The 27,027-nt window shown below is 34.9% G+C and overlaps 1 protein-coding gene across 1 annotated transcript in view; it reads left to right on the forward strand.

Moving 5' to 3' along the window:
- Window positions 1-26,474, forward strand: part of PCDH17 (protocadherin 17) — an 85,842-nt gene extending 59,368 nt beyond the window's left edge. Inside the window, exon 4 of the mRNA XM_062487759.1 lies at window positions 25,792-26,474. Coding sequence (XP_062343743.1) covers window positions 25,792-26,474 — 683 coding nt within the window. The remainder of the gene's footprint in view (window positions 1-25,791) is intronic.
- Window positions 26,475-27,027: the final 553 nt, after the last annotated feature.

The following is a 27,027-nucleotide window of genomic DNA, read 5'->3' on the forward strand; positions in this document are numbered from 1 at the left end:
GTGTCTCTTAAAAATGATAAAGCTTCCAATTCCCCTGCCATGGGCAGGGACATCTGCCACTAAACTATGTTGCTCAGAGCCCTATCCAACCTGTCCTTGAGCACTTCCAGGGCTGGGGTGTCCACAGTTTCTCTGAGTAACCTGTGCCAGTGCCTCACTACCCTCACAATGAAGATTTTCCTCCTAATGTCTAATCTACAACTACTCTCAGTTTGAAGAAACTCCTCCTTGTCCTGTCATTACATGCTTCTATAAATAGTCTCTCTCCATCTTTCTTGTGGGCTCTCTTCAGGTATGATGGTGGTGTGCAGAAAAACTCTACCATAAACCATAGCACAGTTTTATCAATCCCATATAAAAGAGCTTTTTCTGTTTGTATTGAAGATGCTGCTACATGTTGTTTTCTTTCTTTTTTTTTTCTTTCTCACTTTTCTTCCCTTCCCACCCCCCAGTTAATCTAATGAACATTACATTGCAGTCTAGGTGGATTAATTCCAAGAATCCCAATTTTCCAGGCATACATGAGGGGAGTGTAAGTTTCAACACACCCCATGGCAGGTACTTCTAAGCAAAATTCTAAGGTAATTTTGGGATATACCAGGTTCAGGGCGTCTTTCAGTTTTCTTCACGTACTTCTGCTTCCAGTCTTCTTCTGCTTTGATTCCTTTGCTGGAGGCAGGTGAGGACAATGTGGAACAACAAGAGTTTTCTGCAACTTCGATAATTTAAAAGTGCAACTATCAAGATAGGCCTTTCAAGTATACTGAAGAATTCCTTCATGAAAATAATATTTTTTTGCAAAGTAATATTTTGCATTACAAAAGAATTTTTCTGTTTTGTATGCACATATTTATGGCTAACTTGACTGGGCACATTACAAAAGCTATCCATGTAATCTTTCATTATTGAAGCAGCTTCTAGCATTAGATAGCTGGTAAAAAATATCAAATGCTGTTTCTTACCTTTCGAAAAAGTGGCATTTGAAATTGGAGTTTGGATTTTGTTAGGTATTTTTTTTCTGGGTTTGGTCTTTTGTTCTTTGGGGCTTCTTTTTAAGTTGAAAATGACTGTTAACTTTCTCCCTTGGAGACAAACTAGCCATTTTTTCAGAGAAACAAAGGAAAATTAAATAATTTTATAATCTGCAACTTTTCTAAATGTAATTTTGCCCCTCAAAAAAGATACTAATGTTTCAGATTTCTCTAAAACTCATATTTACTTAAGAAGTATCCTTTTATTCATGTTTGTCAAACTTACTTTACTAGTTATGCCATTATTCAATGGCAGAATTTCTCTTTTACTTTAAAACAACAGTTTAAAAGCGGCAGGTTTGTGACCCTCTTGAAGAATAAACGTTTCATGGATAAACTAGGAATTTACATGTGTCTTCTGTGCTAATTTTTGACTATTCATCGTGTCTTATGAGAAAAAGGAAAGCAAATAATATTTTTCCTTCAGCAGCAGCCATCTGATTATGTGGTGTCTCAGTAACAAAGGGTAGTATCTCATCCATATTGTATATAATACATGAAATATGAAGTGCAAATAAATGTAAAAAATTCATGCAGCAGATTAGATGAAAAATGTTAAAATCAACATTTTTACACAAGCATCCAGAATATATGGAAAATGTGCAACAGTGTTCTGCCATACCAAAATACAGAAATAAATCAGTGACACAATGAATAAAATCCCCAAGTTGTCCAGTCCTCAGTTTTCAAACAGGAACAATTGTACATTGTTAAACTCATAGGGAAAAATTTTACCTTTATGAGGCTTGCTAGGATTCATCTCATATAAACTCATTCAACACTGAAAGAATAATTCCAATTACGGTATTTATGTGAACCTGAAGACAGAATACTCTAATTGCAAAAAAGTTGCACATTCAATTAGACTCACTGTGGTTTGTACCATATAAAATGAAATCCATTCTATTTCTACATAGTATTGTCTTTTGTAATATGTATCTTCTTTCTCTTCTTTGTGGGAACTGAAGATTTCCTAGAATTTTATTACTTTTTCCGAAGTTAGCCTCAACTTGTTTAAACTTTTTTTTTTTTTTTTTTTTTTTTTAATTCCAGATGAACTAGAACCCTTTATTTATCATAGTAAGAATATCCTTTGGAAATTAAGGGGGAAAGAGCATCTTGTGCCTGTTCCTCTGCATGGAGGAATCCTGATATCTTAGTGGACATTCTGAATATCTGGCAGTATAAGATTTTGCCTTCTCTTTTAAGCATCTTTTAGACATCTTTTAGATGTCAAGTTCTAATTGCTGAAATGAAGTATTTGTAAAATGAGGAATATTTATCCTGGAGCCACGACTACTTTTGAGATAAGCTTATGTCAAATAAAAAGCAAAGTGAACTTATCTTGGAAATAGAATACATACACATAGACATGTACTGTGAGACCACAAACCTTTATATAGAACATCTTTAAAAGGTCTGGAAGTCTTGTTGTGGCAGACTACTGATCTCAGTCAAATTCCTTCAACATTAACTGTACAAACTCTTCTTTCCCACTAAATGTGCTACATATCCAATAAAAGCCTATAAACATGTGCATTTTCCAGACTTACTTTCAGGTGCTTCCATATGTTATGAGAGAATATTCAAGATCAGGATAGAAATGTATACAAATTAGATAAGAAGCCAAAGGAAAAAAAAGAAAAACAGGGAAACATCTGCAGTGCATCAATGGGAAAAAATGTTTAAGCTGCCTCTTATTAACTGCTCAACCTGTTTTATGCTGGATTTCTGCATAATTATGTTACAGAGGAGGGGGAAAAACAGATGTTGAATAAAGATTGAAAATAAGAAAATGAGACTGTTAGAAAAAAATTGTTGTGGTTGCTCACAGCTAGACATTTTTTGGCAAGACTTTTAGACAGCAATCTATTTCTCAAATTCATTGCCCATTTCTGCAAGATTAATGTAAAACAAAATGTTTCTTTTTAAGTCTGATCAGTTGAACAATTATACAGCTCCAATAATCCCCAAGTCAGTCTTTCAAGAAAGCAGCTGAATGTTTCCTCAAGCAGTTTCATAAATTAGATTAAATGAATATCATATCAGGTCAGAAACCCTATAAGCTCTTTTCATGGGAAGTTGTTGATAGCTTATGTAATTAGCTGCTTTTTTCATCCTTTGCAAATATCCAAATAATCCATACAAGATACATTTTTCACAATCTTTACAGAATAAATGCCATCAAACTATACTTGTATGTTTTCTATGTTTCTGACACTTGTGTCATGCTTTAAAGCCAACAGAACTATAATTTTTTAAGAATGTCTCAAATTTTTTTCTCCACTTAGTTGATATTTTCTGGCACTGGGTCTGAATGCATTAAGAAATTTCTGGATAGAGCTATCTAAAAAAGGCAGCTGAAACTACACTTAGGCACTACACTAAATAATTTGCATCACTGCTACACTGTACACTCCATTTTATTCTGATCATTTACTTGAGTGAGAGTTATTCCTGAATACACTCTGCAATGGCCCATGACTGAAAGAATCATGTGCTTTGCTGCAACAGCTACCACACTTTTTCAGACATGGCTATTCACAGGATTAAGATAAAATCAGAGACCATTTTGGAAGAGGGATTCAGATGCTAAATGTATCCTTTCTCTGAAGTTTAATTTTCTTCTTGTTAACTAAAAATATTTTATTTTTCAAGCATTCCCAACTTAGCTTTCCTTTGTTATCCTCACCCTATATATCATCACAGGTAGACTTCAGTCTGTTGATCTGCTTCTCTCAGGTGAGCAAATAATTCATCTGTTAGCTGTGTTCTCTTGTGATCCAAAATTTACATGTGAGATTATAAAGATATGTAGGGTTTGGGTTTTGAAAAGCTGTAGCTTAAATAAATCACATATCAAAGCTTGATAGACAGTAATTTCTTGATGACCTTACAAATAATTTGGTGAAGAAACTGCATATTTGTATTAATTTTGAATTCAAGAGATTTGGACATAAAAACCTGTTCAAAATTATATCACTCTATTTGTTTTGGTCCTGATAGAGGTCTAAAAGAAAGCATGTGAAAGAAGTAAAAATGTGTAAAAAAGACCATGTGAACCTGTATTACTTTGGTTCAAACAAATCTGTCTTATGATTCTTTTTTTTTTTTTTTTTTTTTGCCGCAGATAAACCATAAAACAAAGCTGATTGATGGAGATTTAGTTTTTCTGCTCTTGTTTTAAATAGTAGATGTAGAACAGGTTCTTCTATTTTATAGCCTGAAGCTGAACTGTCAACATAAAAGATGTACAGACTTAATACCTGAGAGCAGGGCAGAAGAATGACTTCCCACTTTTTTTAAGAACAGATTAAACCCTGAACAATATAGCTCATTACTACCTAGTCTAAATTTATTGAAAAGGCAGTTTTTGCTAAAGCATGAAATATTTTGTCGTGTTATTATTACCTACTTTACTGAAAGACACAAATTTCAGCTCAGAATGAGAAAGATTTTCATTTGCAACCTGCCTGTTCATGCCGGGAGAAATTCTATACCTGACGAAAAACATAAAGCTTGAAAAGGTATTACTGGTTTTTGCTTATGTGAGTGAATGTCACTGACCCATTTGGTGTCATGTAGCTGTTGTCAGTATACAATTATGAGTTTATTAAATCTGTACTTCATGAGGGAAACTCCCATGATATTCATTAAAAATATTCAATCTAAAATAACCAAAGGTGGTAACCATTCAGTTTTTTTGTTCAGATTTGGAAATTAATTCTATGTTTTATTTTTAGTTCTGGATTTTTTTTTTAATGAAAAAATAAAACTGTGGTGACTTCAGAAAACCATATGTCAGCTTTTTAAATAGCATTGATAGTACATTACATATTTTGCAGAAGGAAAAGAATAAGAGAAACATGGGCAGGAAAAACAGATCAAGATGAGAAACAAAAGACTGAAGAATAAAATAGAAATGAAAAAAAGGAGTTATTAATAGCACATTTCGTTTACAAATTTGGCCATATCGTATATTTCATTAAAGCAAACATACTTTTCAGAAGGTAGTTCTCCTGTTAATCACCACAGATATCCAAATGTATTCCTAAAAGGAGATCCTCTAGGCGTGCATAGGATAAGAAGTCCTGCTGTGTTCATTCCAGCTCACATCCTTTTGACTAAAACTCTAGATGTGCAGAAAAACTTCAGTTAGACTTTAGCCAGAGTGCACTTTTGGACATCTTTTAAAATTCACCACTTTTTTTGTTTTTTCCCACCAAAAAGAATTAATTCTTTACTTGAGGTTATGGAAGCAATTATGGAAGCCGTGTAAGTTTGCTATATATTTATGACAGAACCAATGTTGGTAAAACAGTCTTCAAGTGAAAATGTACTGAAATGCAGTCTTGTGTAGAGCTTATTAGACAAATAACATTTTATTTTCTCGTTTTGTTTAATATCAGTTGGAGAAAAAATCCAAAACAATCAAACAAAACCATACCTAACAGAGCTGAGATTAACCAGCATTGTTTAAATAAACTAAAAGTTTAGTTTAAAATGTTTTATGAGGCAGACTATAAGATTTTTTATTCCACAGATTCCTTTTTGATTTTTTTTGTTTTAATAGGATGTTGCCTTTAGACAAAGCAGGTATATATCTTTATATATATATATATATATATATATATATACACACATTCCCTTTACTGTATGCTTGCCATCATATATTTTGTACATAATTATAAATTATTGATTGTGCTTTGAATTCTTTATATTAACTCATTGGCAAATTTCCATTTTAAAAGATTTTTTTTTTCTACTCATGCAGAAAATGACATGCTTAAGCTTGCTAAGTTTAAGGATTGTTGGCCTGAAAATTTGTATTAATAAATTTGCCTCTTGTGTGAACTGGTCTTGGATCCTACTTCATTAAAATTGCATCCAATAAGTGATATTTATTGTTGGCTAGAAGTCTATAATATAATTCAGACTGGAGGATGGAATTGCTTCTTAACAGAAGTATTTCTTCAGGCTTTTTTTTCTTCCCCCTAATACTTATGTTTTGCTCTGATAGAAATATGTTGTCCTCTTGTGGTTTTGTCCTATTATCTCTTGAAACTTCTTTCTTGTCCTTTGCTCCAAGTGTTAGTACAAAAGCTAATCTCATTGATTTTTTAAAAGTAGCACTAGGAGATTTAATGTTTTTCTTATGGAAGGGATAGGAATTTTTAGGTGAATAAAATTAGTTCTTTCTTGAGTTGTGTAGGATGAAATGGTTTTCATTAATCATGTGTGTGTTGTTACGTGATGTAACACAGCTGGGCATAGCAAGCTGGAGCGTGTCTTCCAAGAAATTTCATGACAGCTTTCTTGAAAACTGCAGTGAAAAAAAATAGCACATTTTTGTAGCAAGAGTGATTAATCAAAATAGGACTTTCCCTAACACAGAAACAAAAAGAAACCAATTGGATGCCACTTCTGCAGCTCTCCTCATAATCACTGACAAAATTCTTTGCAAAATGTCTTCTTACAGAAGACCGTATTAAGGGTAGAGAACCAAGTGTTTTCAAGTATTTCTGCCAAAAGTTTATAACCTACATCTATATTTAGTTATTTGGAGTGCCAATTTGATCCCTATTCATACACCTAATTAGGGATTTAGATCATCTCTAAATATCTACATTAGCATGCACATAATGTTGATTCTCTTAAGTAGGACTCCATATGTTAGAGTGGGAAGTTGGTCACCCACCTCACACATGGACACCTTCCTTGAAGGCATGCAAGGATCAGAATCTGGTGCTATGTCCCTCTGACATTCCTTGTCAAGGTGTAAATGTATGTACCTGTAAACAACACAGAGCAGTACAGCACATTGAGATCAAGTGTCTGAGTTAGTTCAGTGTCAGAGTCAACCTGGACATTTTAGTGAATCATTTCAGGATAATTTTATAATTAGTGAATTTCTTAGGATAATCAGGATAATCTGCTTGTCCATGAGCAGTCACTTATACATATTTTACATTGGTTTGCTTAGAAAGCCGTATTTGAAAAACTTGGCCAACAAGTAGTTTATGGAACCATTAATGATCTCCTAAGTCTGTTCCAGATATTCAAGGAAAAAAAGAAATCCTATGTAGGGAAATAAGTATTTCAACAACAGTTATGGAAACAATAGTTTGATTTTTTAGTAATAAATCCATGAAATTGCATTCTGTGTCTGTACATTTCCCTGATTACCCATAACTTCTGAACCAGAATCTATCCAAGGATGCAGTACTCAAAAGTAAGTTTCCACAATTTTTGTGGATAGACAGCTGTAATAGACTATATACGTGTTCAATATCAGTGGAAAACTGATGTCACAGATTATTAGGTGCTGAAGACTCTTGACTGAAGAGAGTTATTAACAAAGCCTCAGTAACTTAGAAAGCTTCAAGCAGACTGTGCCTTCCAAGACAGGTTAGTCAATATAAACATTTTTCAGAAAAAAAGCTTTAATTAGTTCCACTGTTCATGTCACTATGTATATTGTAACCATGTTATCTTCATAGACAGTGGAACAGAAACTGGCCTAGTGAACAGAACCCAGCACAGGGACATGAAAAGCCTCTTGGAGCAGCTCAAGGAGGACAGAATTGTCTATGAATAGGAATATTAGTGGGATAAAGATCATAGAATCAGAGAATCACAGAATAGCTTATACCAGAAGGGACCTTAAAAATCCGTCAACTTTCAACCTCTCTGCCATGGACAGAGAGACCTTGCACTAGGTCAGGTTGCTCAAAGCCCCACCCAATCTTGCAAATAATATTCAAAATTACGAACAAGTTTAATTTCCCTTTGGTGACGGAAGCAAAGTCAAAGGACGTGGACCACTAAAATTTGCTCGGTTGGTCAGAGCATGTTGCTAATAATGCAAAGCTTTTGGGTTCAATCCTGGTAAAAGCTATTCACTTAAGAGTTGGCCTCAAAGACTCTTGTGGGTCCCTTCCAACTCAGAATATTCTGTGATATCTGTAATTGTCAGTGAAATGACTCTCCAAAAATCAGGGACAAGCAAACTTACTTCTGAGGCTCTTTGAAGGCTGGAAAGACATTTGATTTGCATATATTGAAAGAATATACATGAATTGAATTCAGGGGGCTGTTGTGTCTCTCTTTCCATTCTCATAAAAACAGAAAATGTCTATTCAGAAGAAAAATCAGGGATGCTAATAGCACCTCAGCTTCTCCTGATCTGCTCCCAGGTCCACTTTACTGAATGGTGGATTCTGCGTTTCTCTAGGAAGTCTCCATAAATAAAAGGGTCTCCAGAAAAAGGAGATAAATAAAAAATAAATAAAGATCCCCAAAAAAGGGACAATGCAAGCATGTGCTGAGACTGCTTTGCTTTATGCATAAGATATTCTGCTGTTGGTGCTTGGTATAATTACTAATTACTCACAATTATCACCAGTTGTATTCATGGGACAGGATACACTTTTATCATTGAATAAGATTGCAATAAATATTCTTTCTGATGCATTATAGCATCTTATTAAATTATCCTCTATTTATGAATCTTTACCTGCTTTTTCTCAAATATCTCCAAAGCTGCTTGGTAAGAGAAAGCATTTTAACAGATGTCCTTGAACTCTGAAATGAATTTATTATGTATTCACACTTCTTACAATCACCTCTTTTCACCTCTTCATGCAGTGACTTCCTCCAGGTTGTTGTAACTGCACTTGATTGAAGCATAGGAGGTTAACAGGTGCAAAATTAGTCTTATATCTTTTGTTCTGTCATGCAAGTCTTGAAAGCTTTAGTCAAACTTTCAATTTTAACATGGCTTTTTTTCTACTTTTATAGGTATTTTTATAATTGTTAATAGGGTAATTAAGTACTTGTCATATATTTTTCGACAAGCATATGATCAGGTATTGTAGAAAAAGCTTTCTCTTCATGATATAAATCCAACAACATGCTTGTGAACATTACTGTTTATATATATGAAAGGGATCTCTTGCAAAATGTCAGTGGGATACAATCAATTGCCTTTGGTCCTTAATTTTTTCAAACTTATACATTCCCAATCCACTAATCCATTTTGCCAGGATCTGTTCCACGATTCCAGACCAATATGTATATGGCAGTGACATAATGAAAAAATAAAAATACATTTTCCAATTGTTATCTTGCAAAATTTCAGGCAAGGTCAAACTTTCACAGATGAAATTATTGTCTAGGCTAATAGCAGCTTTTCCATCACTGTTATATGCCCAAGTTCATGCAGATGATGCATTCACCTTTGATTTTAGCCATGTGTGGTCTCACTGAAAATGAGGGAAGTTGTATATTCTTTCTGAAAGCCTTTAAAAACTGAAATATTAAAAATTATGCTGCACTTGAGCAACAAATTTGACAGAACTTACCCTAATGACCACCTAGCACACCTGAAGACATTGAAAAGGGACATAGAATAGACGTTTCCAAATAATTTTGCATTTTTCCCTCTTCCAAACACTTGATTTTCCCCATAATTTTGGTGAGTAGAGAGAGGCTTTAGACCGGCAAAAGAAATCTTAATTTCAGGTGTGTTTGAGCACCCAGGCTATTTCTACATTTTAAGATAATCACATGGCATGAGTTAAGGATTTTATCTATATTACAAATCTGTTCTCAGAAGGCTTTACATTCCCCATTGCAGCCTTTGATAATTCAATTAGTCTCTCAAAAAGTTGGGAGTAGCTGATAAATTCACTTTAATGTTAAATCAAGTACCCCAGCAGGTTTCTCTTAATATCCTTGCTTTTCAGGGAGCTTAACTCTAGACCTCCCAAACGCAACTTTCTGCAAGGAATATGAGGTCCTTTGGAGCCGATTAAAAGAACTGTCTCTACCAACATAGCATCTCACCCTTAATAAAGTTGCTTCAGATCATGGCAGGGATCTCATTCACTCAGATGGCTGTCCATCTAGTTTAATTTATTTTAATTGGCAGCCTTAGGTCCCTCCATGGAATAGATTCCTTGAATATGATGAATTATCCTATGAACAGAAAATGGCATTACACAAGCTGAATTTAACCCTTCCCTTTAATCATTGTCTTTTGGGATTCCCAAATCCTATTGGCAGACACTGATTGCTGAATAAGAAGTAGGAGGGGATTAGCTAGATCTGCATTGACTGTGTCTTTGGAGACTGCTGACAAAAAAGCCAGTTCTGTTTGTCTACTTCTAGTAAATGAATAAAGAATATGTTGCATTCAAAAGATGAACAGCAGGATTTAGTGTGGTAAATAGATGCATGTCCCTGCAGAAATCAGATAGTAAAGCAGAGAGAAAAATCCTAACAAGAAAATGCTGCTTTACTACTCACAAACTGTTGGCCTTAAAAGGAAGATTGTCATTGACCTTCTGTACTGGATTAAAGTTTTGCTAGAAGGTAGCCTTGAATTTTAGATGTATTCATCCATGTCATCAAAGATGCATGTTGTCATCAGAGTTAGAGCAGGCTAACTGGGACACTGAAAGCTTATAGAAAATGCTGTACTTTCCTCTCCAAAGTCAGAAAATAAAAGGTGACTGAAATATACATATCCCTCTGTGTGTGAAATGCTTTATCCTGTATTTTTGCCCCTCTCTGATTTCCTCTTTGAAATTTAATAGGCAATTACATTTCATAACAACATTTGCTGATTGTTTTGTAAAACAGATTTTCACAGTAAGCAAAATAAATATATTACTTTAGATAGGATTTTTTCAAAGAAAGATTTCAAACAAATTAATTTCTAATGAATTAGTCATAGAAAACTTTAGGGAAGATGATATACATAAACATTTAAATTTAATATAATATTTCTTCTCTTTTTTTTTCTTGAAAATCAGAATTACATAAGACCTTTTTATTCAGTGTTTAGCCTAATGAAGAATTGCCCTTTATTTTGCCATACTAGTTTTATTTTTTTATATATATAATTATTTTCTTTTCAATAGGCATAAGCTACGAAAAAAAAAAAATAAACAAGGTCTAAACCTGAAAATATCTACCCTGGTGTATTCTGTCCCAGTGTATCTTGTGAATATTAGCCTTCCTTCTCTGTCCAGTAAAGATCCAGAAAAACCTCTTGGAGTGCAGGTGCAATGAACTGCAAATAAACTCATCAAAGACAGTCTGTAACATCAAGCTGGAATTGAATTTATTTGTGTATCAAGAAGACCAATAGGCTGTAGTCCCTAAATCTTGCTGTGGTAAAATTTTGTGAGACCATTTGATAATGCAGATCCACTTACAGGATTACCATCATTGGTTTTCCACTTCATTATGTTTAAAGAAAAAATAACTGCTAAATAAGTGTGTCAGCTTTTCAAAGGACTGTGACTTGTATTTTATGAACAAAGTTGTTGACAGTCGTTTATCATCATAGTCTGACTCTGAGAAATATCAACTTTACGTTGAATCAAAAAGCACATGCCAAATTTTAACCGAGAATTTATTTAAAGAAGAAATACTTGGGCTGATTTTAAAAACAATAGATTTAATGAATGACAGATTCAGTCTTACTCAGTCTTACTCAGCCTTTAAAATAAAATCTTTGAGATTGGGATTTCTGAGAATGAATTGGCGACTGGTGGGAATTTCAAATATGCTGCTCTGTATCAATAGGTTTGCAAGATGTCCAGTACTCTGCTGTGTTTAGGATTCAGCTAGATCTGTGAGCAAGCAGAGCCTGGGCTGCAAAAAGCAAGGTATTCCTGGACAGAAGATTTGGATCTGCCCCCAGATTCCTTCGGGAGACAGGATGATGTTCTAGTTAAGTTGGCAACATGCTGGCTTGCTCTGGCAACCGAGTTGATCATATGGTCTGGCTTTCTCTTGCTATATTTCTGGAATAAAAATAAAATAAAATGCCACTCCACACCACATCAAATATCTTGTTTTTGTAATTGTGGAAGAATCTACACATCAGCAAAGTCACTCCCTGCTATACTTCTGATATGAACTTGGAGCCAGGGCCACAGCTGCAAGAGGGGTCTGGATCAGCTACAGTTTTACTCAATGAAGAGCATCAGATCCCAGTGTGTTCCTTCAGGCATTCATAGTGCAGCAATTTGTCACAAGTCTTAATTCTGTAAAAAAAAAAAAAAAAAAAAAAAAAGCTTGATATAAACATGCTAGCACAGCATAGGGGAAGAAGGAAATTTGTTTGCTTTTTTCCTGAAAATAGCTCAGTGGAAAAATACCACAAAACTTGATCTGACAATTATTCTGTGGATTTCTCAGAAGTTATATGTGCATGGTATCACTTAGCTGTTAGTTTGCAAAAGGACTATTTTCTTACCAATGGTAGGACACTGTGCATTAGGAGCATGTTGTGGAAAAGGGGAGTCATGTCACTGAGTTACACACCTCAATCCCAACTACTTTAGTTTAGGAAATGTTGGGCTCTTAAACTAAAAGGAGACAATTGTCTGAGTGCTGAAATCTTAACTCAGCTTATAGGAAAAGGCTGAGCAATTGATAAATATCCCTAACACAGAGGTAGACAATTTCAGGACATCAACTCCATGCAAGTGAATATAGGTAGACCTACTGATGAAGTGTTCTAGGTCTGCAGCCTTTCAATGCCATTCCAAATGGCCCTCTGAATCCATCCCTCCCCATTGTCTCCAGGGATGACATTAGAATTCTAGCCTAATTTGAATTTTCAAAAATTAGATTATGTTACTTCCTCTGTTTGTTGAATGAAATTATTCTGTTTTATAGCTGTTGCTATGTCACTGATGAAACTAATATTCGGCATCTGAATCTACATCCTGTGGGCTTTTATTCAGTCCCCTGACTGACAAGAACTCTCCCATAAACAGGAGTTTAAATCGAAGCACTCTCTGGTTTGCTTCCCCCGTTGCATGATAATAAAGCTTTAAAAGGAGGGGTGGAACAGATATGGCCTGTCTTTTTATTCCCTAGGGTTTAATGTACATGGCAGGAGGAAGTCAGGCTCTTCAGAAGATCTCAGCTGTAAGAATAGCTTTACTCTGAGTCCTAAATAGACTTGGGCAGGTACAGTTGCATTAGGAAAGTCTATGCTTTATAGTCTTGCTCAAAGAAATTAATATTAGATTTATTTTCTACTTCTTAGTAGAAGAAGAACCTTGAGGATATTTCATCTTTACTTTCAGGACTAATTTCAGATGTTAAACCAACAACTTTTTTTTATGGTCTTTTTTTCCCCTCTTATTTTACAGGAAGAACTCATTTCTGTGTGTTTTCTCAATTAAAAGCTTTTTTTTTTTTCTTTTTTTTACTTTGCTGGGGGATTTTAAGATGAACATTGACACAAAGGTTAAAGTAACTTCAAAAGGCCTTCAATTTAGTATTAGTTTTATGCAGCTACCTCCATCTTTCAGAGTATTACTGTTCTGCATGGTCTGTCTAACCAAAGAACAAGATTATCCATGCTCTTTGATCTTTTAAAAATATATTGAAATCTGAAATCAAGTACTTTGCCTGGGTTTTGAGTCTGCTGGCAACAGTGATCTGAATAATGTACTAGCATGTACTGGAGTCCTCCTAATAACACCTTAAAAAAAAAAAAAGTCATATTTCAGAATCAGTCCATCTATGTCTAGCAAATAATTCAAAGCTCTGAAGTCTGGTGTGGATAAAAGAGGTGTCATAAACAACCAAGAAAGGAAAAAAAATAAAATAATAATAAATAGAAAAACAAGACTTCCAGCTAAAGCAACCACACTTTACTAAAAGACTGTACAAAGTGCAAATGTCATGCTAAGACAAGTACTAATCTCTACCTAAAGTTACACAGAAGGCACAGCTAAAATGTTTTTATTATAGCTATGGTACAGAGTTCATTGCATATCTTGCCAATAATGCAAAAACAATGCCACCAAAAAAAAAAAAAATCACATCAATCCTTTCATTTATTACTTTCACATTACCCATTTAGGATAGAGGGTTTCTACACAGTAATACTGGGGACAATTAAGTCTGCTTAACACAGAGACAGATGCCAGATGTATGCATGTAACAGTTACAGAGGAAGCATATGCATAGTATCAGCTCTACAAATAGTCAGGTTCCCTAGGCACCCAACAGTTTTGAAGCTAAGGGAGGGAATGTTTTTATGTTATAACATTTTCCCTTGGTGGTAGCAAATTAGCTGCCTTGTATCCATCTTCAGCGGGAACTGCAGAGAGTCACTTGAGAGCTTACAAATAAGTTTAGAGCTCTGCTAGACTATTTCTTAGGTACCTGAGAAATGGTATATATACCATGCCTGAGCACAGGCACCTGTGTACCAGGTGGACACAAAGCAACCAAAACAAAAAAAAAGTTTGATTCTTTTTCCCATAAGAAATTTTTTTCTTAACTTAATTCCTTACAGAATTTGTTCAAGGTCAGGCTGAGCCTTACTTTCAGATATGGTACTTTATTTTTGTCTCCTTGGGAATTAAAGCAATTCTTCTTCTTCTTCTTAAAGAAAAACAAAGAAAAGCTACATTTTTATTAGGAAACCCAGAGGCTGTTTTTGAAGAACCACACAGTAGATATTGGGGCTCAGATTTCTCTGCTTTCAATTATATCAAAATTCAAGCTAATAATAACTGTACAGGTCTCTTGCCTTTCATTTTTCTAATACAACAATAAGCCTGGGAGGAGGGCGACCCATTAAAATCAAGTCATGTTGTAAAGCATACATGAAACCCTAATCAAGTAAATATTACAGCAATAAGTTCCAGTAAATTTAAAGATTGTTTTAAATACCCTGAGAAAGTTGACAGTTATCCATATCTAGAATAGGTTTTACTGCACTTTATAACATTTCTTCCCCATTTCTAGGGGTGTAGTATCTTCATCATCTCTACAGAGTAAAGATTTTCTTAAAGGATGTCAGTAGATTGATGTTAACTAGCTTATTCTTCTGCAGCTTTAAATTTAGCAGCTGCATCTTTTACTTGCTTTACCAAAGCAGTGTTTAACTTATCTAATGCCTCACTGCTGATTTCCTTTGTAGGGTGTTTAAATAAGTAAACTGAGGGCACAGCTAACAGAAATTACCCTGAGTGCATCTTACTTGGTGATGATACTTGTAATTAGATTTTAAGTCTATCTCCAAGACTAAAATACACTTTTTATAGGAACATGGCTCAGATTAGAGGTTGCTAGACCCCAGAAAAATAGCTTCCAATAGTTACCAGGCATAAAAAGTGGAGATATTATTGAAAACAAAGAATGCATAATGACAACACCTTTGGAAATAGTTCTTAAAGCTATCTTTTGTAACATCGAAGTATTCTGACATCCGTTCAGAAATTAAAGCTTTAACAAATGAAAATATGACAAGTAAAAAGGTGAGTCTTAGTTGTGCACCTGAACTGCTGCACATAAAAATAACTAGTAGGAGAGATTTTTCTGTATTAGTGGTGTTAATATCTATAATCTCCTCAATCCTTGAAAAATAAGAAGGTGATCTGTAACTTATAGCTCTTGATGAAGGATCTGGGAAAAGAAAGATTTGAATATTCTGAACGTATCTTCAGTAAGTGTCTTTTGGAGATTAATACACTGTTCATGGAGAATCTGAAAATGCAGTATTGAATCTGTTTACATGTATAATTCTCTTTGCCAAACTGGTTATATTTTAAAAGTCACGTTTGACAAAGACATCCTTAAATTTCCTTTCTGATTGATCTAACTGGGGCACTATCCAGGCAGTAAGCTAAGTAGGATAGCATTATCAAACTTAAATTGCTAAGAGAATGTGGGTTCTTCATAAAGTGACATAAGGGTAATCCCATTCTGCAGATCTCTTTCAAAAGTGGTAACCACACACCAGCAATCTCCTAAATAATGGTCTAAGGGACCCTCTAATCCTATGATAATGAATATGTTACTTAGCATGGGGAAGACCACATGAAACTCTTAAAAGTTTTTTCTTTTATGAGAAGATATTTCTGCATCTTTATGTCCAAGTGAGAGCTCCTCAAAATATCTAGACAAACTAAAGGTTTTTTTCTGAGAGCAGCATCATGAAAAGTGTTCTTCCTCCTGTTCTGGCAGATGCATTTTAAATCTTCCATGAAACTGTCTGCTGACGACATCAACCTTTTGAGGCAGAGGATGATACCCAGTAGGGTTTTCCATCTATCAGTATAAAACTGACATGGTCTCATTATGGCTGTTAAATGAGATTTTGAATGTAAATCCAGGCATACTGGCAGGAACGTGGAGGAAAATACTCTTTCACCAAAGTGGCCCAATTTTGAATGGTTCAGCATCCATGCAGCCTTTTTAATTATTTTCATGAGACTTTGAGAGGAAAACAGGTAGCATTTGAGAAGAGTGTTTCTGCATTGATTTTGTTTTGGATTAAACCAGGCTCCTATACAGAGGCTGACAGACTTCCATTCAATAGTCTACCTACAGTCAGGATGTAAACAGAGCCATCCAAAGGACATAGAGATTTCTTCAGAAGCCTGTCATGTCTCTCTCCTTAGTGGCACCCTCCTCAGTCAATATCTGTAAACAAGTTGTCATATCCAAATTTGAGGCAAGCTTGCAAAGTGAAAAGCTTGGTACCTTCTAATTAAAGATTTGTACACCGAGATAATTGGCAAGGAAGGTTCAGTGGTGTAACATATAGCTCATTGCTGGTGGCTTGATTGACAGATGGAGATATCTCCTTTAAATTATGGAGCTTTTATATTGATATTTTTAGGAAATGTCAACAGCATTATTATATTTTCATTAATGCTGTCTTTTCTTCCCATTCATCGCTTTTGTTTGTCATAATCACTTGTTACCTTTTGTCTCTAACTCTACAATCTGCTAATATTTGTACAGATGAGCTCACAATGGTCCTTGTTAACTACTGGATTGTAAGCATTGCCACACTACAATATGCAGCACTTACTAAATGCTGCAAATTAGATATGAAAATCATTGATACTATAATTATTACTAGCTCACAATAAAGTTAGTAAAAAGAATGTGAATATCATGCAATTTGTGCAAATGATTACACAAATTCAGTTAGGTTTCAGATTTAAGAGTCATTGCTTTTGTAGATATTAGTGCTGAAACAATCCCACTGTAGTATCTTTGGTGCTCCCTTGATCAAGAGTGAAAATATGCTATATTAAGAATGTGCTTTTTAAAAGATCCACGAGGCTGTTCTCTTCTGTTAATTACTGCAATTCAGTTTTCCTTCTTTCTCAGGAAACAGCTTGGGGTTCTACAACAAAGACTTACAGTTTAAAACTGTAAGTGTGTCATATTGCTAAAGTTTCCCAGTAGCTTCTTGGCGAAGTGTAGGGCTGGCACAGCTAGCCTTTGTATATTTGCTACCTGCAGCCCTGGAATAGGAAGACTTTCTTGTGTGGGATGGGGAAGAGACCAAAATAACTGTTTCATGACTGTTGTATGGTCTTTTCACTGCAAATTAGAGTCAGGGCAAATCAATTTATAGGCGAACATTGGAAATTAAGACTGGGCATACATTTTCTTCTTTCACATCTTTTAGGAAGAAATGAGACATACTTTTTACTAGTTAGACATTTTCAGTTCACTGCCAACCATAAAATTATGTGTTTGTACCATCGAGAAAAAGAGTGAAAAATTTCAAGGTCTGTGAGCTGTGTCTGGGCCACAGGTAGAAGCTGTTTTTCTGCTGCAGAAGTTTTGACATTGTTTTGAATTTTGGAAGCAGAGCCTATCCCTGTCTGTGACTCACAGGTCTGATTTGCCTCCAGAACAGCAAGGCAGAGGCCAAAGACCCATTGTTGGGATCTGTGGACCAGCCCGCTGTGAGGATGGAAAATTTTCAGGTAACACAAATATTTTCTTTCTCTTATATTGTTTTTAAATAAAAATATGTGATTGTCATTAAATTGCAAGCATTTAATTAGAGCATACTTCTGTAACAAAAGTTTTAAATTTTTCCTAGTGCTGCCTGTAATCCTGAAATATTCCTCCAATATTTATTGTCTGGGACAAATGTGAAACTAGAATTAAAGCTATAATTAAATCCATAGGCCATCATGTTTTTATGGCTTTTGAAATGTTTTATGTCATAACAATATAAAAAATATATTGTCTTTATCCTGTGTCCACAAAACAAGCAAAGAAAACCAACTAAACAAAAACCCAATGCCATCTGTGGGAAACTGTGTAAGGATTACAGACCTCAGAAACTTGTATTTATAATATCAGGATAAAAACATGAGATCAAAGAGGTTTAAAAATGTGGCAGTCCACTCTCATTTTACTGCCAGTCATTTTGTTAATCTGAACTACATAATTGCTTTGCCTGACTGAAAGAAGCCTTTAAACAGACAAGCCAATATAAATACTCAGATAGGAGACAGCTCCGTTTAATAACAGCAAGAGAAGTATAGAAGTATTTGTTTATCTCTGCTCATTTATGTCAAAATCAATTGTAATTAAACAGAAATCCAACCACAGAGGTAGTGCTTTAGCTGATTGTTCTCAATAGAAATGTCATATAGACCCGGTGTTTAGGACATGCCAAAGCACACATTATTTGTTTCCTGTAATAAATATCTACTTATAGCTTTTCCAGTTCTTTAGTAAAGGAAAATGCCTCTCTCAAAAAAATGTAACCCACCATTTCATGTAAGTTCTGTGAGGTTTCGTATAGTCATATTTTAGGAATTATTGAAGTTCTGAAAAGCAAAGTTAATTACATTCTCTGTTAGATACTATATGGCATGTATTGTCCATCTGCTTACACATATGTACAGAAAATACAGACCTTTCATATCTATTTAAGGTATTAAAAATATGAAGCACAATATTATTTCACTAGTCTAAAACAAGTACTGGTGTTGGTGGAGGTTTTTTTAATAAAATCATAGAATGATTTGAGTTGGAAGGGATCTTAAAGATCATCTAGTTCCAATTGCCCTGTCATGGGCAGGGACACTTTCCACTAAACAAGGCTGCTCAAAGCCCCATCCAGCCTGGCCTTGGACACTTCTAGGAATGGGACAACCTGTTCCAGTGCCTCACCACCGTCAGAGTAAAGAATACCGTGTTTGTGGTTAGACCAGAGAAATACAAGGTACAGAGAATTTTACACTTTGTTTCATAACTAAGTAAATTCCAAATGGACATATTTTCAATAATGAGCACAAATTCACAACATCAGGGGTGAATGGACTCGATCTTCTGCACAAGTCAGTGTGAACTACATGTATGCATTTATAGACAGATCTTTGCCATGTCAAAAAAGGGTCATCAAAGATGTGCTTTATTATTCTCTGTAATGCAATGAAGAACAGAGTATTTCAAGAGTGAAGGTATTGTGAAACTGCCTGCTTTCAAAAAGAATGTGGCATGTATTTGGAAATGGGTTCTCTGGTTTATTTTTTATTTGGACCTGCTAGCTGATAGCCATTGCAGTCAATGAAATCAACCTGTGAAGCATCCCTGACAAATAAGGCTTATTTTTAGCTTCCACATTTATAGAATGGAATTTAAAAAATAGTCAGTTAGAAGAAGCAATAGTAAAAACTAGACTTCCCCCATTGAAAGAGTAAAAAAAGGTATCAGAAAGATAGGCTTTCCAAGGACAATGGAAAGTAACAATAGATACTGGTATTTTAAAATATATCATTTTATTCATGCACTTCCCTAGCCATATTCTTATTTAGTCTTTCTCGGTGAACAAATGACAATAAAAAGCTACATTTTAAAATATTTTGTGAGTAAAAAGTTCTTAAGAAAGAATGCACTTGAATGACTATCAGTTCAAATCCTATAAATGATAATGATCTGAATCCTGTCTGCCTTGTTTAAATCCAAATAAAATTTGACAAAATAATTTGCATGCTTTATGAGGATGGCATAGGTCTAGCTGTAGGTCTAAACCTATGCCTATTTATATATCCAGGCCTGTGTATAGGGGTAATCAGGCTTTAAATATATGTAGATTCATTTATTTACATAAGTGTGTATATATATATATATGTATATATATAAGCATATATGTATTTGTGTTTGTAGATATATCTATAGTCTGATTTCCCATATGTGGAAATCTTGACATTTAGTATTTAATTGTATGGAATATTTCAATACAGATTATAGTGTTCTTCATCCTGTTAGTACATAAAAATATTTCTTGGATATATTTGCATGCTGTTATTTGCATGCTACCTTCCACTTGTTTTTCTGTTTTGTATGTATGTATAATTTAAATAATTAGGGAATTAATGAAATAATAATAATAATTTAATAAATTAATTAAAATAAATAGGGAATAATTAGGGAATTAAATGGCAGAAAATATTGTATTTATTGACTTGATTTTTCCACCGAGTCACTTTAAAAAATAATTCTTGAGCTTTTTCTTTGTTATCATTATGCAAATTTCATATAATTAGTGAGTAAAAATAAGATACCTGTTTCAGCCATTGAAAGAGCCAGCTATCTAAAGCATTAATTAATTAACTTCATTGTGCAATATATTTAGGGTGAAATCAGTACCCATAATTAATTCTGTTCACAATATTTATAAAGAAAGTGTAGGAAATTGTAGATACCAGAATAAAAAAATCTTTAACTTGCTATGGAAGGCAGATGTTAAATATAATTCCTCAGGTAATAGAATAAAATATATAAGATACGTCTTCTGCTGTGCCAAAATACATACCTTGCATTACATTTTCTTTTCTATGTTGCCAATGTAACTTTCATCCTACACCATCCTTAAATTTCCATCCAGAATATGTTTCCTATCTAGGCGACTGTTGTTTACAGATATCTTGTTTCCTTTGCATTCTACGGATGATAATTTAGCAGTTCTATTTTAGTGTATGTTCTCCCCTAAGTGCATAAAGCACTTCTGACTGTTTACCCTTAAAACTCCAGAGAATTAGGAAAACCTCTAGACTGCTTCTGTTCATTGTACACACATGAATTGTTAAGGGTTTATTTTCAACAGGAGGGAGACCAGTACAGAGATAAAGACTGATGGTGCATATCACTCTACCAGCACATCTTGCTGTACAGCATAGCATATAGCCTATTTTACACATATGTATTTATATATTTACCTTTAAATCGATTCTATTTTCTCATATGTACTAATTTGGCCCTTGGTGGTGATAGTTTGCTTTGTGTTTGTAGTTTCTGCTACTAGTACAAAAAATCCCTGTTTGATTTTCTTCGCTGTGTGCTAGCTATAGCAGTCAAAATTACAGGCTAATGGTGAGACAAACAGCTTATAATACATGATAATACTCAAAATCCGTTCCCTATGATGTGACATAAAAGAGTGAAATGAAAAGAAAGAGATTTTCTTTCTTTGGCTAGAGCACCAAAGCTCATGCGATGCAGGTGGGTTTCAATTCAAGGTCATTCCATGGGGTTTTTGTTTTATGGCTTCGTATTTAGTTCAGTCACTGCTGCCACGTCCAGGGAGCAGAATTGGAAAATTAGTTGATACAGTGAGTAGAGATGAAAGTATGAAAATGGCATTAACAAGTGCAATAAATGAGATGGGGAAAGAAGATAGAGCATGAAATACACACATAACATATATATGCTATATGATATATAGCTCTTCCACTTCTAGATTTCCAGCAAACTTTGTATTTCTGTTGGCAGCAACAAATAACCTAAACACTGTGTAAGGCCCCTCCTCATAGCAGTGTATGTATATGCATGTGTATGAGACCTAAAAATATAAATCTTCAAACATAGCTTGGTTGTAATAAATTAACCTAATGAGTTGAAAATCTCAAAGCATAGTTTTTGGCACAGTACTGAATATCTACTGAACAAGTTTACAGTATTTATTTCCACTGACTGAGAACTTCTCTGATCTTTACCTTTCATCTGAGCTTGTTCGTTTCAATCGTAGTTCAGAGAATAATTATTTTTTTAAAGAAATACAGTTTAGTTGAGTTTTAGAAAGAGTCAGTGTCAAAATAGAATTCCTTAGTTCTATATTTAATATATATATGTGTGTGTGTACATATATGTGTGTGTGTGTGTGTGTTGTCAATGTACATAGCAAAGAATTATATATATATATATATATATAATATTTATATGAATATTTATTTAATTTATTTGAATATAACATAGAACCTGAAAGACAGAAAGAGTTTTCCTTCTACAGATGGTCTTTTTGTGGTATAATGAAATAGACTGTAATGTTTGGGAAGAAGGATCTTGCTTTGATAGAGTAATTGTAAAGAGAGCAGCAGATAAAATTACTGGTCCATTGATTGTGCAATTCTGAGCATTTTATGGTAGCTAATACACAGCAGGGTTTTATTTTTGTCTTTTGTTATAAAGCAACAAAATTGTTTACAAATATCCATACAAAGGATAGTTAAGCTTACCATAAAAGAGTTAGCTGGAAAGCTGATTAGCTGTTTAGGTAAACTTTTAAAAGTACCAGAAACCTTTTACTCAGAATTGTCATGAATTCCATATAAGAGAAAAGTAACTTCAAATAATAGGGAAAATCCTGAAGCAAACACCTATTTCTGTAAGTCCACTTTTAAAGTTAGAGGCTGATCTTGCCACAGATCTACTCTGACGGATCAGGAAGAAGAGGGTGTTTTAAAAATGTATTGATTTGGTTTGTTTCATGGAGTTTCATGTTTCTGGGTGGGTTTTTTCTGGAGGAGGAGGTGTGGTTGTTTGGGGATTTTTTTTTTTAATTTTTTTTTTTTTTTTCAGAGAGCGAGGTAGAGTAGCAGTTTCCCTTGGATATTTTAAGGCAGCAGCTGTTTCATGCTGTAGAAGCTCTGGAAAGCTAGATATAGAGAACTTTAGTGGAGGTGAACTAATGGAACGAGGTGTATAGCTATGTCCTTCATTTGTATGGCTCCCATTTCATTAAGCAATTGCCACACATATGTTGTCTCTGTGGTTATGCATACCAATGCCATCTCACTCAAGTGAAGTAAAATCAAACACAACAAACCTAAATTTCTTAAAATCTTCAGTTCTTCCTCTTTGTTACAGTCCTAAGGTTGGGGTTATTTTACTCCTGCTTTTCATCATGATAATTTTGGTTTTTATTGAATGCTAAAACTAATATGTGGATTAGTTTTCCTTGTAGATCATAGAATCATTGAATGGTTTGGGTCAGAAAGGCACTTTGAAATACCTACCATGGGCAGGAATGTCCATCACTAGACCAGGTTGCTCAAGGTCCTGTCCAACCTGATTTTGAAACCTTCTAGTAATGGGACATCCACAATTTCTCTGGGTAAACTGTTCCAGTGTCTCACTACTCTCATATCAAAGAGCTTCTACCTCATGTACAACCTAAATCTGCTTGCTTTCAGTTTATACAGCCCAGGACGCAATTGGCTGTCTGGGCTGTGAGTACACACTGCTGGCTCATGTCCAATTTTTCATCCACCAGTATCCCCAGTCCTTCTTAACAGGTCTGCTCTTAATCTGTCCATCCCCCATTCTGTATTGATACTTGACTTTTCTAACCCAGGTGCAGGACCTTGCACTTGGACTTGATTAACTTCATGACGTTCACACAGCCCCCACCTTTCAAGCCTGTCAGAGTTCCTCTGGATGACAACCCTTCCCTCCAGTGAAACAGATGCACAACTCAGCTTGTTGTGATCCTAAGGTCCACCCAGTTCCACTGTCTATCTCATTAATGCAGATAATAAATAATGTTGGTTTCAATGCGGACCCTGGAGGGACAACTCTCATTATGGCTTCCACTTGGACACTGAGCCATTGACCGCAGCTGTTTGCACCCCACCACTACCTTATTGATTTGACAGTCCATCATCAAATCCATCAATCTCTAATTTATCAACAAGAATATTGTGGCCATATCAATATTTGACCATATCAAAGGCCTTACAAAAGATTTTGCCTTTTCCACTGATGCAGTCACTCAATCGGAGAAAACCACCAGATTAGTCAGACACAATCTGTCCTCAATGAAGCCTTCTTCTCTGCGTCTAATCACCTCCACATATTCCATATATTTTGATGCATCTTCCAGGAAGATCTGTTCCATAATTTTACCAGGTAAACAGCTGAAGCTGACTCACCTCTATGAATTTTATGTTTAAAGCCTTTATATTACATCCTTTTCCTCAACAATCACTTTGTTCTGCTGTCCCTGTACAGCAGAATTCTCTCTTGCTTTTGTTATTTTTTCAGGGCTTACACTGGACTTAGATTTTAAAGCCTTCAAGGAAGGGAGCGCATATACAGAATGACACTTTTTCACACAACTGTATCATTAACAAGTATCAATTCAGAGCAAATTATCCCAGTTTAACATCACTGTGACATAATACAATTTTAGTTTAATTTAAGTCCTATTTATTAATATCTTTTCAGAAATCTGAAAAACTGTTTACACTCTTGGATTCCCATAGAACACTTTTGGCGTTTCTTTTCTCATATTTCTGCAGTGCAATCGTCCATTAATCAGGTGGTGATTTAAGATTACTAAGAATTTATTTTCTAATTTAAAAAGAAGATGACTGCTTAAATTCTCCCCATCTTTGGGTCAACATGTTTGTTCTGTTTTTCTGAAGACTTGTTCTGCATGTCTCTGTATATGTGTTTCATGCTTATATTTAAAAGTATTCTAACAGTTGTTTTTGTCAAACTGGAATTCCATGTATTTTTTAAATATTAAAATTCATGTAAAATGAGTATTGAACCCATCTGCCCATTTTTTGAAAGAGAAATTATTAATAGCTAAAGATCAATATATAGTTAACTGAAACCTAGAGATGATAAAAGTATTTATTCTGTTTATTATTTTTCTTATTCCTGATACTTTGGTTAGAGTTGTAAATGCAATTAAAAGACCAAAAATATTGGCTCAAATGTAACCTATTTAATGTAAATGACAAACAAGCCAAGGATTTTAAACCAGAAAATTTTCTTTGACTTGTAGAACAAGAAGTACCGAAACTTTTGTTCTAAAAGTGTAGCAAAGGAATATAATTTAATTATATTCTTTGAAAGAAATAAGGATACAGAAGTCCTATCCGAAAACATCATAAGTTCAAATAGTGCATCACCATTTTTCATTCTTCCAAACTGTATGTATTGAGCAAATCCATTTTCACTTAGTTGCATCAAAACAAAAAACAGGAAAACTGATTACATGATCCATACTCGTGTCTAATAAAATTGCAATATGCACTTTTTGACAAGCTTATATTTAATGCATACTGATGGAAGATTCTAGTTCTCTGCTCTCAGCAGGAAAAGTAGGCTTTTAAGAAAACCTTTTTATTTTGTGATTGATACACAACATAACAATTACAAATGAAATGGAGGTGACAAAAAAAAGAAAAACTAGCTTGCTGATTTTTATGGAGTGTTTGTATTTCCGGAAAGGCAGTCACTGCTCAGTTATTTGATTTGAAAAATTAATCCTTATAATTCCTTTTGAGTTCCCTAAGTACTGTTCACTCTTTTCTAGTATGAGTTTTAGAGAACAAAGCCTAAAAGATTTCTACAGCAGATTAGTTTACAGATGAAGCTCAATTCCACTGAGAATGAGTCTCTAATGACCCCTTTATACTTCCATTGGGCTGTGTGAATGCTTTAATATGTGGAGAAGAGAGTTAAATAAATCTATTGTCTCAACTAACAGGTTTATGCAAACCTTCTGAAATATGTTAATTATAGCTTCTTCTTTTTCTCCATAATTAAGAAACCAGATGTCAAGTAAGCCCATCATGTGATGATCATAGCCTATCCATTAGCCTAAATAAATCCACTTATAATTAGAGTTTTTCTCTTTTTCTCCTTTGTTTTGCAGAACAAGAAGAATGTGTTAACTGCACAGATGAATGCAGAGTGCTTGGTCATTCTGACAGGTGTTGGATGCCACAGTTCCCTGCAGCCAGTCAGGCTGAGAATGCAGATTATCGCACAAATGTCTTTGTACCCACAGTTGAAGCTAACGTTGAGACTGAAACATATGAAACTGTGAATCCCACTGGGAAAAAGACTTTTTGTACATTTGGGAAAGACAAGAGAGAGCACACTATTCTCATTGCCAATGTTAAACCTTACTTAAAAGCCAAACGTGCCCTGAGTCCTCTGCTTCAGGAGGTTCCCTCAGCATCGAGCAGCCCAACCAAGACATGCATTGAGCCTTGCACCTCAACAAAAGGACCACTGGATGGTTGTGAAGTGAAATCAGGAGCCTTGGCTGAACCGAGCAGCCAGTACTTGTCAACTGACAGTCAGTATCTATCGCCCAGTAAACAGTCAAAGGACGCTTCCTTCATTGCATCAGATCAGATGGCTAGGGCCTTTGCAGACGTGCATTCCCGAGTGAGCCGAGACTCGAGTGAGATGGACTCTGTTCTGGAGCAGTTAGATCGTTCAGCCCGGGATCTAGGCAGGGAGTCGGTGGATGCCGAGGAAGTTGTGAGAGAAATAGACAAGCTCTTGCAGGACTGTCGGGGAAGCGACCCTGTGGCCATCAGAAAGTGAGGGGGAAAAGAAGGACAGGCTGGCAGTTGCATTTCCTCTTCTGCTGATTGAAAGTAAATAAATAAATAATTTCCTGGTTGTAACAGAATTACAGGAATGAAGGAAGACCAATGCTGCTTTAAGGCTTTTAGTGAACATCTGAAGTGCCCACAAGTATGTTCTTTTCACTGCTCTTTCTTTTTGACAGATAACACTGGTTTCATTTTGACCAAACTTTCATTAGGACAGAGTCAAGTACACCAAGAACAAAATGAAAGAAGGAAAGACAGTGCCATTTTGACAATCTGATAGGAAGGTGTGAGAAAGATGGAATGGAAATACTTCTGATACTTTAAGACTGTCCTCAATAGCTGATGCTGACTTTACTGTTTACGTATAAACCCCAAGAAAAACAGGGTTGAATAATGCTGTTCTGTGGTGAATTTCCAGCAGCCACCACAGGCTTCTACTGAAAGTCCTATAAAGAGTTCTTGTAGTAGTCCAAGTGACGCCAAACATTAACATTCATTTGTGGTAAACATTTATGTACAAAGTTATCTGCCACAAATAAGAA

The sequence above is a fragment of the Cinclus cinclus genome, chromosome 2 (assembly GCF_963662255.1).
Source record: "Cinclus cinclus chromosome 2, bCinCin1.1, whole genome shotgun sequence".
Taxonomy (NCBI): domain Eukaryota; kingdom Metazoa; phylum Chordata; class Aves; order Passeriformes; family Cinclidae; genus Cinclus; species Cinclus cinclus.